General features: G+C 52.0%; 1 protein-coding gene across 1 annotated transcript; it reads left to right on the top strand.

Annotated features, from left to right (window-relative positions):
* The first annotated feature begins 25 nt into the window (after positions 1–25).
* On the top strand, positions 26–12,125 carry DHH (desert hedgehog signaling molecule). The gene is made up of 3 exons (XM_089920668.1): positions 26–2,426; positions 5,167–5,440; positions 5,692–12,125. The coding sequence occupies exons 1-3, from the start codon at positions 2,124–2,126 to the stop codon at positions 6,315–6,317; spliced, it is 1,203 nt and encodes a 400-aa protein (XP_089776794.1). The 5' UTR covers positions 26–2,123; the 3' UTR covers positions 6,318–12,125.
* Positions 12,126–15,138: the final 3,013 nt, after the last annotated feature.

Below are 15,138 nucleotides of genomic sequence, written 5' to 3'. Positions count from 1 at the left end.
GCCACCATCCTTTCCCTTCCCCTCCATCCGCATCCTCAGTGACCTTTGGGGACTTGGGTCTGGTGTTAGGCAGTAGGAAGCTCCTCTTCCCTTAGCCTTCCTTAAAGCTGGCTGGTCACCTGACTTTCCCCTATGCCCAGGCCTTATTTCTGTGCCTTGGTTATTGGGGGTAGGTGGGCATCAGTGTAGGAATGGGATAACATCCCCCTATATAATATCCCCTTCCCCCCTACACCAGCCCTTTCCTCCTTGACCTGCCTATTTGATGTAGAGTAAAAGAAGTGGCTGCCTGACAAGGGTTTTTGATTCTCAGAGAAGAACCTAACTCCATCTTTCCCAAGGCTATCAGTGTCTTGAATACTCTGCAAGCCCCCCTGCTATGTTGGGGGTAGAGGCAAAGTTTCCGCTCATGGTTATGTAGATTGTACATTGCCCAACTGCTAGAGGCACCATTCACCTCACAGTCACTGTATGTATAGTTACTATGACTTTTCTTGCAAATGGCAATCAGGTGGCTTGAGGAAGGGCTGCTTTTTTCTAATGTACACAGTTACTGTGAATGTTAGCCATAGAGCTGAGTGAGGAGTGAGTATGGAATACCAAAGAAAAGTGTAGTGCCACAAATACTTGCTGAGCACCCTACTGTAGGCCAGGTGCTCAGCTAAGATTGTGTTTAAGTTTGTGCTTAAGAACTGCTGTGTGTAGTAAGGGTGACATAATTTTAATACCATACCACAGTGGATGGCAGTTAATAACTGGTTCTCAAGGAAACATAGAGGTCCAGTGTCAGAACATCAGGGAAGGCTTCTTAGAGAAAGATTTTTTTTTTTTTTTTTTTTTTTGCTGTACGCGGGCCTCTCACCGTTGTGGCCTCTCACCGTTGTGGCCTCTCCTGTTGTGGAGCGCAGGCTCCGGACGCGCAGGCTCAGCGGCCATGGCTCGTGGGCCCAGCCGCTCCGTGGCATGTGGGATCTTCCCGGACCGGGTCACGAACCCGCGTCCCCTGCATCGGCAGGCGGACTCCCAACCACTGCGCCACCAGGGAAGCCCAAGAGAAAGATTTCTAAATGATAGTAGATTAATGGGTGAAGTGTTGCAGGCTCAGAGCCTCTGAGGTGAGACCCGAATGGCTCCAGCGGGGGCAGAGAAGGAGAAAGATAAAGAGGTGACTAGATGGAGGGTAAAGGGAAGAGATCATCAGACTGTTAGATACTATGACTTTAAGTACCCACTGCCCTCCAGCAGTTTCCAATCCACAAGTTGGGTGTTTGGCAAGGATAAGAAAGGGGACAAAAGTTTGAAGTCCTAAACCAGACTATAGGTATGAAGCTCCGTTCCTGATTCTGGGGAAGCTCCCAGCAGAAGACTGCAAAGCTACCAGGGAAAATGGTCCCCTGGTATCCAGCCCTTCCAGTCTTGGTTACTGCTAAGGAGGAGAGATGGAAGTGGGGGAGGTTGGGGGAGGACCACAGAAGGGAGGCTCTGGTTGTGTGCCCAAAGGGCCTGGCTGGCCTTGGGCAGAAATTGGATCCCATAGCTCCTAGATGATAGCGGGGGGACATGGCCTGCCAGGTAGGCTTGGGGAGAGCAAAGATCCAATTCGAGTATCAGGGTGGTTTGGTGCCACACATAGGCTTAGAGGTAGAGGGATGCTTATCCAGGCAGCCAAGGACTGTACAGCTGTTAGAATTTCTTAGGCAGGTGCCTGCCTGGTTTCCAGGGTGGAAACGAAGTGGACCAGCGGTGGCCGACTAGAGCCCCCGCCCTGGTGGTAGGGGGCGGGACGGTCCTGGGAGAAGGGCGGGGGGCGGGGCCAGGGGCCACTTAAGGCGGAGCCCCGGCGTTCTGGCAGAGCCGGAGCCTGACGGCAGAGCCCGGCAGGATTGGCACTTACCCACGACCCCCCTTCCCCGCTATGATGGCCGGTCAGTAGCAGGTTCCAGACCCCCCGGGGGTATGTAGGCAGAGCTGGCGGCAGCCAGGTGTGCTGAGCCACAAGCGCTCTAGGGCACTCTGGGGGCAGCTCTGCCTGCTGCGCTCTCTGGTGCAGGGGGAGATGCCCAACTGACGAGCGAGCTGGTGAGGACAAGAACGTTCCCTTTTGGCCCGAGTCCGCTGCATCCATGGCGCTGCCGGCCAGTCTGGTGCCCCTGTGCTGCTTGGCACTTCTGGCGCTGCCGGCCCAGAGCTGCGGGCCGGGCCGGGGGCCGGTTGGCCGGCGCCGCTACGTGCGCAAGCAACTCGTGCCGCTGCTCTACAAGCAATTTGTGCCCAGCGTGCCCGAGCGGACCCTGGGCGCCAGTGGGCCGGCCGAGGGGAGGGTGACAAGAGGCTCCGAGCGCTTCCGGGACCTGGTGCCTAACTACAACCCCGACATCATCTTCAAGGACGAGGAGAACAGCGGTGCAGACCGCTTGATGACCGAGGTAAGGAGGGCCTCTCCCCACCTGCTCGAGGGCACCGCCAATTTCTCTGCTCTCCTCTGGCAGCTGGCGGAGGGGACGGGGATGGTGTGAGCTGGACTTCATCTATAGGGACCTTGATCTCAAGGACCTACCTACACTCTTCACCCCTCACCCGCCCCCCACCCCAACACACACACACACACACCTCTGCTGGCTGTACTGAGTGATCAGGAGGGATCCAGGGAGAGGCTGCATGGGGAGGGGGAGAAGGGACTAGTGAGAGTGAAGCTGGGAGAGACAGGGAGGGCGGGGAAAGGAGGATGGCGGCAGGCGAGACGGGAAATGGCTGAGGCGTGGACCGGGGGTCAGCTACCGAGCCAGGCAGGAAGGGCTGGGGTGAGCTGGGGGCCAGGAGCTGGCTAGGCAGCAGACAGAAAGCTCTACCCTTAGCCTGGCTCCTGACCTGATTGTGTTAAAGCTCTGTGGGCTAAAGAGACTGAAGGGGCTGGGAAAGGGGTGACCAAGGGTCAGGTCATCAGGCCATCTACCTGAGGAGGGGCTGGGCAAGAATTGTCTTTGGCATGGGGGAGGCATCTCAGAACCAAGGTAAAGCTATTCTAGAGTCTAAACGACTGTCCTGGAGTGAAAAGTGATCTTTGATGGGAAGAACAGATGGGCCCACCTGAGAATCAAAGGGTTCCTGTGTCCCTCAAACTCAGCATAGCTCAGGGACTTTCCTTGGAATTAAAGGGTTAAAATGAATTCAACTACCATGTATTAAGCACCTGCTGCAGACCAGAACCTAACCAACCTGTGGTGAGGTGTGAAGGACCACCTCTGCCCTGTGATCTCAAGTGTCCGAGCTGGAAGGAAACCTGGAGGTCACATTCTTCCACCCCCCCACCCCACCCCCACCCCCGCCTCCCCTTTTTACATGAGAGCTGGGCCCCGGGAGGAAAAGTGATTTAATCAAAATCTTGAAACTAATTAGTGGCATGCCTGGGACTAGAATTCAGGACTCCTGATTCTAAGTCCTATATACTTTCCATTACACCACCTAATTGTGTATGGAGTGGGGAGGTGGGGGGAGAGGGAGGGGTACGGATTTCCTCTGATTAACTGCCATAGTTTTCCAGGTTACTTTGTTAGGAAAACCTGTCCAGGGGAGAAAGAATTCCTTCTCGCTCTTGCCCTGAAGCATTCCTCCTACCCAGAGATTGGGAAGGGGATACTCCTTCCCTCCTGGCCAGGGATGGAATATCCTGGCCCTTTCCTCTGGTTTCCACCTGCAGCAGAGGGGGCAGAACAAGGGATAGGCCCAGGAGAGGCTCTGACAGGCCTGGGAACCCCCCTCGGTTCTGCTTATCTCCCACACCCTGGCTGCAAAAGGCTTCCATTGAGTTGGCTCTGCACTGGGCTGCTGCCCCCGCAGGTCAAGGCCTCAGGGCCTCCTTAGGGGACAAAACGACAAAAAGTTGGAAGGAGTTACCACTTTTCCTGTCTTCCCCCTCCCCTCCTCTCCAACCCTGCGGAGGTGTAGAAGACTCGGGAAGAAGGGCAGGGGGGAAACGTCCCTCTGGCAGTTAGGAGAAAACCAAGTCCGAGGAGAGGTCAGAGCGGGGAGAAGAAAAGGAAGCTGTCCTCTCTGTGCCTCCTCCCGCGAGGTCCGTGCTGTGGTGTGCGCCAAGGTCTCCGGCTCCCAGACTGGAGCGGCCGAGATAACCGTGGTCTCACTCCCCCGGCGCAGGCTTCCAGCCGCTGCTGCTTTTCTTCCTCTCCACTCCCACCCTGCAGGGGGCCCCCCAGATCCGCGCAAGGGCTGCTCGCGTTATTCTCAGGTGTTACTCCCACGCCTTTCTGCGCTGCCTCCGGAGCAGAGACGGAGAGATGGGGGGCTCTCAGGGCTGGCGGAGCCCGAGCTGGAACTGGGAGGGCTGGCCGCGCTGGGGGAGGGGACCCGGCGGGCCGGAGCAGGGATGGGGGGCGCGGCTTTCTGCCCTTTCCTCTCTCTGAGCCGGGGCGGCTGAAAAGCGCCTTTGTGGATGGAGCTGCTGAGTCCGCTTCTCCCGGCGCGTCCCCGGCCTCGGCCCGGGATTCTCGCTCGGTTAAGTCATCCGGGAGAATGGCCATTGTACTTCGCGCAGCCCCCGCCGCCCCAACCCTTTTTCCAGCAGCCTAGATCCCGCACGGCTCCGCTTGGGCACCTCTGTGGGGGGCACTCGCACCACGAAAGGGTTAATGCTAGGGGCTGAAAGGAGGAGGAGGAAGGAAGGAAGGAAGCGATGCCCGGTGCCAGGGAAGGCAACGAAACAAAAGATGAATCAGGCGGAGGGAGGGCAGCCGGGGCTTGGGGCGGGGGCCAGGCCAAAACAGGGGCTCCTCTCGCGGAGCCGGGCTGCTCAACCCCTCCCTGACCAAGCTTACACCCGCTCTCTCCACTCTTGCCCTCTCCCAGGTTGAACTGAGGTCCCAGAACAACTAGGGACGAGGGGCGGAAATTAAAAGTGGGGGAAAGAACTAGGTTTGGGCGCTCCCTCTCAATCTCAGGGGTGACCCCACAGTTCGCCAACGACGTTCTGGAGAGCATAGATTAGCGACTACACCCATTCAGATTCTCACTTCCTCAGGACACTCAAAATCTGGGAGGGACTGGAGGGGTGTCGGGAAAACAAAGAAGAATTAACCCGCCCGTCCAGGTCGCTTTAGCCCCCATGCTGGTGGTAGTGGTACTGAGGAGACTGACTCCTTTATTCCCCGCCAGCGTTGTAAAGAGCGGGTGAACGCGCTGGCTATTGCGGTGATGAACATGTGGCCCGGAGTGCGCCTACGGGTGACCGAGGGCTGGGACGAGGACGGCCACCACGCTCAGGACTCACTTCACTACGAAGGACGTGCCCTGGATATCACCACGTCCGACCGCGACCGCAATAAGTATGGGTTGCTGGCGCGCCTGGCAGTGGAAGCCGGCTTCGACTGGGTCTATTACGAGTCCCGCAACCACGTCCACGTGTCTGTCAAAGCCGGTACAGTACGGGGTGGGTGGTGAGGTCCCTCCGGGAAACTGAGGGTACGCAGCCCTGTTGCGACTCTAGGGGACCCCAGGCGGGCGTTAGTGTTGTAAACCCCCCTTCCATTTCTGCCCAGGTTAGGACCAGATCCGTGGGAACTTGCATGTTGTTCCGGGACTGGTGAGGTCTGCGCTGGGCTTGACCCACGTCTTTGACAGTCTGTACTAACATTCTGGAACTGGTCTCCATGCAATCCTCTCTCTGCTTGTCCCCTCCAGATAACTCACTGGCGGTCAGGGCAGGCGGCTGCTTTCCGGGAAATGCCACCGTGCGCCTGCGGAGCGGCGAGCGGAAGGGGCTGCGGGAACTGCACCGCGGCGACTGGGTGCTGGCGGCAGACGCGGCAGGCCGGGTGGTGCCCACGCCCGTGCTGCTCTTCCTGGACCGGGACTTGCAGCGCCGGGCCTCTTTCGTGGCTGTGGAGACCGAGCGGCCCCCGCGCAAGCTGTTGCTCACTCCCTGGCACCTGGTGTTCGCCGCTCGAGGGCCTGCGCCCGAGCCAGGCGACTTTGCACCGGTGTTCGCGCGCCGGCTGCGCGCGGGGGACTCGGTGCTGGCGCCAGGCGGGGACGCCCTTCGGCCTGCGCGCGTGGCCCGAGTGGCGCGGGAGGAAGCTGTTGGCGTGTTCGCACCGCTCACAGCGCACGGGACGCTGCTGGTCAACGATGTCCTGGCCTCGTGCTACGCGGTTCTGGAGAGTCACCAGTGGGCGCACCGCGCCTTTGCTCCTCTGCGCCTGCTGCACGCGCTGGGGGCGCTGCTTCCGGGCGGGGCCGTCCAGCCAACTGGCATGCATTGGTACTCTCGGTTCCTCTATCGCTTGGCGGAGGAGCTGCTGGACTGAGCGCTCCAGGCGTAGAAACCTCGTGGCATCCGCCTAAACGGGAGTGTGCGGGCTGAGATCTGGAGATGTGGGCAGCAGACGATGCTGACTGGGAGGCAGGGAGGGATAGGGAGAAAAATGGACGCGATGGTTTAGGGGCAACCTCTAACTGAGAGGTTGGGTCCTAAGTAGATGGGGTTGATGATGGGTACTCGTCGACGAGGACTATTTCTCCTCTTCTTCCCCAGTGCCTCAGCCCCACCCGATTATTTTATTTTATTTTCTATTTATAAATTGTAATATAATAATCTGCTTGCCCCGCCTGGCGAGATGAGGGGCTGGGGCACAGCGTTAACAGTTAATCTGACATGGGAGCCAATCTGACATCTGACATTTTCCTACAAGTGGGCTAATAAAGGGAAGGCTTCCAGGAGCTGATTGGGAAATATCTCTATTCAGATGGTGATTTACCTCCAGATTGGGGGAGGGGGGTACGGAGAAAGGGAACCATACTTTACTTCCCATTCCCCTCTCCTTCCCCAGCAGATCGTCCCACCCTGCTTCCTCCTCTCAGAGGAGGCATCCAATCGACCAGCAACAGAGACCAGAAGAGTCTGCCCTTTTCTAGGCTGCTAGTTCTTTTTCCCACCCAGAGAGGACTAGCATTCTGCCCACATGTTTGCATACCGACTGTTGGAGGGACCAGGGTTACCCAAGGAACAAGAAAACCCAAAAACGTCCTTTTTCTGTTCATAGGGGCTCCAGAGGTGGCTCAGGCCACTGTGGGTACTGATACTTAAAGAATTCTGGCCCCCAGTTGTTAGCCTGCAGTCCTGGTCCCTCCCTCAAGAATCACCGTAATCCCCATCCTACTCTGGTGTAAGGGGTCTACATGGGGCTGATGTTTTTTGGGGGGATGTAACTGGACCAACTGATGACTCATGGGAATCCCTAGCTAATTCATAACTGATAGTCCCCACACACTCTTGATCAAGAGAAAGAACCTGGACAGAGGGCTAGAACCCATCCCTCCTGATGGGCTGAGTCCAGGTGTATGGGGGTAGAGGGGGCACAGGCTCTCCAAGCGAGGGCACATAGGAATTAAAACCTGAGCCCCCTTCCTGATCACCTGTCCTGGTTGTTGTTTCTACTGGCTTCCTCCACCGTTCCCCTCTCCCCTCTCCCATTATTTCTAGCTCTGCTTTCCTGGCCTGGGTGTTTCTGGAACCTCTGGGTCCAACGCAGCAGACACCTGGAATCCAGGCAGGCAAGTGCCCCTGAGTTAGGAATGGAAGCTCCGAGGAAATTGGACTGCACTGGAAGGAGAGTGTCAGGGCCCGGGGGATGGTAGGGGTTGGCGGTACCACCAGGAGCCCACCCTTCCCTGTAGCGGCTATGCTCTTCCTGCACAGGGTCCCTGCTATATACTGCCCTCTAGTGGCCTTCAGGATTGGTTCCCTTTCCGGCCAAAGGAAAAATGCTGCGGGGAGGGTGGACTGGATTTGTGCAGAGGAGCCTTCTCCCAGGATGCAAGAGATGGTGGATGGTACTTGTTAAGCTGCCAGGGCTTAGCCACAGGTATCAGGGGCTGGCGAGGAACCCACCTGCCTCTCATTTGGAAAGTGGCACTTTTGTATCCCTTGCACCTGGTTTAGCTCTGTGGCTCCTGGAAGCTGGAGGTATGGTTGTAGCCTGTAGTATTCCAGATTTCCATGTGCATCCAAGTTGCCCACTCACCTCCCTCACCCTGTGACACTTTGAGTTCAGTGTCTGGAGGTGAAAGCATACTTAGGGTTCCAGGTAGTGCTTGATAAAGCCGACATTTGGAAGCAGGCTAAGTTTACCTTTAGTATCTTTCCACCTCCCATTTCCCTCAGTCCACACCAGGTGCCCATTACCACCACCCTCCCCCTTTCAGAGGGATTTCAGAAACACAGTCCAAGCTGTGGACCTTTCCTTCCTACTTTCTAAACCTGCTCTTGTCTCATTCTATCAGATCCTGATGCCCTACTGTCAGGTGATGACTAAACTGATAAACTAATTAGTATTTCTACGTTGGTAGGCCTGTTTTCACAGGCCTATTACATGATCAAAAGATCATGTAATGCATATATCTTAAAGGCCTGCTGAAAATAAGGCCTTAAACCATAAGACCATAATGGTGCTGATTCCTAGCACCTTAATATGTTGGGCAGGAGATATCTGGGGACAAGGAGAACTAATTGGTTTCCCTTAAACTACATCCTGTAGATTACTCCCCAGGCCTGAGGCTCACCTCTCACCCTCAACTTCCATCCCTCCTTATTCTTGTCCCCTTGACGCCCTCCCAGCTTCCTAAAATAAAGTCCATTCCCTTCCCTCAAGAAGCAAAGAGTACCATCTCTATGAAGGTGGCCAGGAAGGCATATTTACTTGGCCACACAACATCTCCAAATGCAGCACCCCTTCTCATTAACAGAATTGGCAAGGAGGATTAGGGAAAGAAAGGGCATGGCCAGGAAGTCAGGCGGATCTGGAGATAATGATCCCTCCCTGACAGGATTGTTGACAATATCAATGTATGTGCCCAATGTGGAATAGATACCATTGAGTTTTATATGCTCTGCACCCGTTTCTCACTACCTTTGCTGCTGTCTGCTGTCTGTCTGCTTCTGTCCTTACCACTCTACCAGATGCAGCATTATCAATGGTTCCCAGACCTTTGGGGATTGTGTTGTCCCTATAATTGTTTGATTTCATAACACTGTGTTCTTCAGAAGGTGCTGTGTGACAGATTTAGGTTTGCTTTAGAACTAAAGTATAATTAAAAGTAATCTTGTTTTGAGAATTGCAGAGCATTTTGTGATCATCCTGGCAAGACCTCTCCACATACTGGGAAACCGGAGTTGAGAAGCACTGCTTTAAGGTTCAGGTGACCCTTTTATTGCCCAGAATCCAGATTTTTCCCCCCTTCCTTTCTTCAAGCAGGAGTTACTGAACATCTACAGTGTAGCACCATATTAGGCACTGAAAAACACACCAAAGTTAAGAAATAGCTTCTTAAAGGTATAAGATTGTTAGCTGCCAAAGCAACATTGTTACTTAATCAAGATGAGTTGAACGGGTGCTAAATGTCATATTTGTACATAGAAGGCCTTGTGGAGAAAGTAGGGCCTGAATAGGATGTTGTAGCCTGTGTAAGTGGAGGAGACTAGAAAGGCCATTCCAGACAGAAGTACCAACATGAGCGAGGACTTGGAATCTGGGATGAAGATGTGCAGACTTGTTAGAGTAGGAAATTGGGAAATGTAACTATATGTAGCTAAAATTTCCTGAGAACTTACTGCAGGCCAGGCCCTGTTTTAGCACTTTACATACTTTCTCATTTGGTCCTCACAATAACCCTATGAGATTGTATTACAGATAAGGAAATTTGGGGCAGGCATAATGAAATAAGAATGCCTTGATGGGGGCTTCCCTGGTGGCGCAGTGGTTGAGAGTCCGCCTGCCGATGCAGGGGACACGGGTTCGTGCCCTGGTCCGGGAGGATCCCACATGCCGCGGAGCGGCTGGGCCCGTGAGCCATGGCCGCTGGGCCTGCGCGTCCGGAGCCTGTGCTCCACAACGGGAAAGGCCACAACAGTGAGAGGCCTGCGTATCACAAAAAAAAAAAAAAAAAAGAATGCCTTGATGGTTGGGGCCACATCCTATGGGACCTTAAGCTGGTTTTGACTCTTCCTCATTCCCTCCATTGGGTCACTAGTAAGTCTAGCTTTCTGACAGTTATTTCTCTCTCATTTTCATTGGCTCTTCTTCCTCCTGCCTGGATGACTGGCTTCCTTAACTAAAGCAACCTAGCTACCAGTTAAGGAAATACAGATGTGGGTGCAACTCTCTGGCAGTCATCCATGGCAGGTTGGTACACCGAGCCAGAAAGCATGAGAAGACTCTCAGCTCTTTTTGAATTAGAGGAGGGGAATGTTGCACTTTGTTATGGACTGAATGCATGTGTCTCCCCCCAAATTCATATGTTGAAGCCCTCATGCCCATGTGGCTGTATCTGGAGATGGGGTCTCTAAAGAAGTAATTAAGGTTAAATGAGGTCATACGAGTGGGCCTTGATCTGACAGAATTAGTGTCCTTACAAGAAGACATAGGAGAGAGCTTGCTTTCTCTCTCTTCACATGTGCAACAAAAGGCCATGTGAGGCCATAGTGAGAAGGCAGCCGTCTGCAGGCCAGGAAGAGAGCTCTCACCAGAAACCACATTGGCTGGAAACTTGATCTTGGATTTTTCCAGCTTCTAAAACTATGAGAAAATAAATGTTTGATGTCTAAGCCACCCAGTCTGTGATATTTTGTTATGGCAGCTCTAGCAGAATAATATAAGCTTCCAGAAATGTTTGAAATAAGAAGAGGCCAGTGCTAAGATGGGGTCCTTAGTGAAGATAAACAACTCTGCTTGAAAAATTAGCATTTCTGACCTAGAGCCTTGAGATGTTTATCCCTGACTGTGCTTTTGTGGTCCCTGCTATATTGGAGGAAGCTTTCTTCCCTGTTTGGGTAACTGAGGCAGCTGTCTATGGGAAGCAGCCTATGGCTGGTTAGGGTATTTTCCTGTGGGGGATTTTGTGGTCAATTATCACATTCAAACCTTCCTCTCCCTGTTATTGTCTCTATATGTGACTTGGTTAATGATGAACATCTCCCATGAGAAAGCGGTATCTTTAATAAGGGTTTACTGAGTGGCTACGATGTGTCAAATATTGTGTTGTGCCTTGGGCATAGGACAATAAAGTCAGGCATCGCTCTTACAGGTCATCTGGTGAGACAGGCATAAGTGGTTAGAAGGTTATTGAGTGTGGTAAAGAGATGAGAAGTGGCATTTAAGCTGAGACCTGTACGATAGGTAAGAGTTGTTCAAGCCGAGGGAACAGCATGTGCAAAGGCCTGGAGTTGGGGAGCAACAGTAAGATGAGTCTGAGGAGCATCGACAAGTTCAGTATAGTGAGCGGGAGATGGGGTCGACTTTAAGGATTTTCAATCCTGTCTGGAAGTTGAAAGCAATTGCAGGATTTGAAGCAGGTGAGGGGAAAAGTCAAACTTGCATTTTAAAAAAAGGAAATTGGGGCTTCCCTGGTGGCGCAGTGGTTGAGAGTCCACCTGCCGATGCAGGGAACACGGGTTCGTGCCCCGGTCCGGGAAGATCCCACATGCCGCGGAACTGCTGGGCCCGTGAGCCATGGCTGCTGATCCTGCGCGTCCAGAGCCTGTGCTCCGCAACGGGAGAGGCCGCAGCCGTGACAGGCCCGCGTACCGCAAAAAAAAAAAAAAAAAAAAGGAAATTGCCGGGACTTCCCTGGTGGCCCAGCGGTTAGGACTCCGCACTTCCACGGCAGAGGGCAAGGGTTCCATCCGTGGTTGGGGAACTAAGATCCCACATGCCATAAATAAATAAAAAAGGAAATTGCCAATTGGATGGGCTTTTTGGGTCGTCTTTATCCCTAAGTAGGTTGGTTCTCATCTGAGCATATGAGTATCGCTAATTCTGACCACAAGTAGGAAATGCCCCCGTCCCTACAGAGAGTGTGTTATGGGAACAGATGGAGGTGGGGGCAGCGTAGGGAAACTGGAGCAGGACAGGATAAGATAGAAACAGAACTGAAGGTGGTACCTCAAGCCCTGGCTTTGCTTCTCTCTGAAACCTGAACCCCCACTGTCTCTCAACTTCCCTCCTTGAGACCACATAACCTAAGAACACAGTGGTCTGCTTTCAAACCACATGGTGTCAAAAAAGGATTTATTGGAACTAGGGACTCTTTTTCTGCTATTCTCTTTTGCTTTCCAGCGATTCTTTCCACGGAGCCTTGACTTTGCTTGGAGCTGATGGCCCTAAGCGGAGACAGAGCTGCCACCCTGAGAGCCAGGTCTGGGCTGAACATTGCAGCTGCCCAGGGAACAGCTGGTTAAGCCCTCAGCAGCTGCAGCAGCTGGGATTCCGCCCAGCATGCGAGCTGGGATTAATCCCGTTTCCTCCACACACATCCTCTCCTTGTTCTAGTCCCTGGCTAGTCTAGAGTAGCTCATAGAATCTTTGAGGCTAGATATCATGAATCTCTATAGTAGCTCGTAGAATCTTTGAGGCTAGATATCATGAATCTCTCCCTGAACTAAGCTGGAGTCAAAGTCACCCACCTTCCTCTTCTCTTGGAGGCAGCTGGCCCAAAGCACCTTAGCACCACCACATGAGGGAGGATGTGGGCCTCTCTCTCACACACAACCTCCTTTCCCTCCTTATCTCTATCCTTTGATAAACTGGCTAGGTTGGATTATTCTCTGAAAGGTCTCATTTTCAATAACTTGTAGAATTGTCTAAAGATGAAGGGGCTTCTTTGGTGGGGTAAGAAGGTGGATTTCCTTTATCTTTGAAAGACTCTATACCGAGGCCTGGAAACTTGGTGGGAGTGTTGCAGGAGGATCAAGCATCCTACTGGTGGTTGTCACTTTTCAACTGTGATTGCTTCTCACATAATGGTGGCTCCACAGTGAAGAATAATAGGGCTGTATATTCTATTTGGTGCCTATGCACCAGCTGTGTGACCTTGAGGAAAATCACTTTGTAAGAGATGCCAGAGGCTACTACAGTGAGGTGTTTCCAAGAGGTTGGAAACAGGGAGGTACTCTGAGATTTAAACAAGTCAAATTAACACACAAAGGGACAAGGCAGTTCCTCTCAGGTCCAGAGACTTGACTCCCTCCCTTCAACAAATATTTATTAAAGCCCCTGCAAATACTATTAGGCATTGTACTATGCTGGGGATTTTTGACAGTTTTCTAGAGAAACAGGCAGTCATTTTAATGGATTAAATTAATTAGGTTTTAGCTTAGAGGAGTGGCCTGATCAAATTTGGGTTTTAAAAAGATCACTCTAGCTCCTAAGTGGAGAATGGAGTTAGAAGGGAGTGGGCCCAGGGAGGAGAGCAAGCAAAAAGGATAATGAGATAATGAGAGATGATGTTGGTTGAGATAAAGAGGTGGCAATGGAGATGGAAAGGACAGTTTCAGGAAATATTTGTATTTGTGGGATTGATAGGACTTGGTGGTTGATTGGACAAAGAGGAAGTGAAGAGTAAGGTAGAAGAAGAAAAACATTTCTTTCAACTTTATTGGCTTGATATTAATGTATCTAAAATGAAAGAAAAAGTCATTGATCAACCAATATCAATCTATTGATCCAAAATGGAATGTGGCAAATGGGAAACTCAGTCAATCAGAATTGTTACCATGTGCCCAGAATTATCTTGGGGAGAGAAGTGCCGAAATGTGGCAGGGATGGTTCTTTGGGCCTCCACGTGTCCTGGCCAGAATACCTTCACAGAGTTAGCCCTCTTCTTTTATCCTAACGTTCTGCTCATCAGGCACCAAACTGATACCTCGCTGAAAAGGGAGTGCCCTAGATAGAGGATGCGCAGACTTCCTCGGTAGTGGAAAGGGAAAGCAACAGATACATACACTGGCGAATTGGTTCCCTGATTTGGGAACCCAAATCAGGCGTTCATGAATTATTGTGAGGCTTCCCTAGCACGTGAGCGTTTGGAGGTCCTGAGCAAGTCCAGTTCCCAAGTTGTCTAGACTGAGTGCTCTTCCCAGCGGCATCTTTCCCAGTGATGTCCAGGGAGGGATCCAGACCATCTGCCTCTGGGCATACCTCTCTGGCCAAACTGCGAATTCATTTTCAAACTAATAACGATAATTACTATGATGGCTTCAATGTAATGAGTACCAACTATTTTTTAACAGAGTGATAGGGATATCACATACATTATCTAATTTACTTCTCACAACAGTTGTGCAAAATAAGTATTTGATTCCAGAAAGATTTAAGCAGGTCACAGGAGGGCTGGGGGTCTGGGTTCCAAGGTTGTACAGCCAAAAACAATGCCTCAAATCATAGAACCAAGCCAACAGGGGCACTGTGGCAACTGCCACTAAACACCAGACAGTGCAATTTGCAGACCAATGCCCTGACTGGGTGCTGGAAGGCACTGCTGACACCACGGCCACTATCCACCCTGGAACTCGATCTTTCTGTGGCAGCCAGAAAGAATGACAAACACCTACTATCTTGTTGTTCTAACCATTTCATAGAAGAGAAACTGAGGCTCAGAGCAGTTAAGTACCTGCCTGAGATCACATAGTGAGTCAGCCAGGATTTGAAACCAGGTCTGATTGACTGCAAAGTCCATGTTCTTTCCAATATGTTTTGCTGCTATGATGCACTTTACCTCTCCAGGCTGCAGTTTCTCAGCCTGTAGTCTGGAGAAGTTGTGTTACATCAGTGGTTCTCAGAGTGTAGTCCCCAGACCAGCAACCTCAGTATCACTTGGAAGCTTGCTCAAAATGCAAATTCTTGGGCCCTACCCAGACCTACTGAATCAAAAACTCAGGTGTAGGTCCCAGCAATCTGTGCATTAACAAACCCTCCAGGTGACTCTTATGTGTCCTCACCCTTCAGAATAACTGTACCAGATGATCACTAAGGTCCTCCAGCTCTAATATGTTATAATTCACTTATTTTGGAAGTTGCTGGTTGTGATCCGTGGATTGAGCAAGGTCCCCTGAGAGGACCTAAGTACTTCTCATTTTTCTGAAATGGGTTGGTGTTTATCAAACTCCATGATAACAGAATTCGAGAATAGGTGCAAGAGTGAGGAAAGAACCAGACATATGGAACATGTAGGGAACATGCCTGCACGTGTATCCTGGCTATTTTTCTGGGCAGTGCCTAGAGACACATATCCTTAAGTGGCCCATCGACATGTGAAATCTGGGAGGTGCCCCAAAATCCACATGTCAAAAATAAG

This window comes from Delphinapterus leucas, chromosome 11 (genome assembly GCF_059928025.1).
Source record: "Delphinapterus leucas isolate spDelLeu-1000000601 "Yukka" chromosome 11, BTC_Dleu_Yukka2, whole genome shotgun sequence".
Lineage (NCBI taxonomy): Eukaryota > Metazoa > Chordata > Mammalia > Artiodactyla > Monodontidae > Delphinapterus > Delphinapterus leucas.
This window is presented reverse-complemented; position numbering and strand designations above follow the sequence as displayed.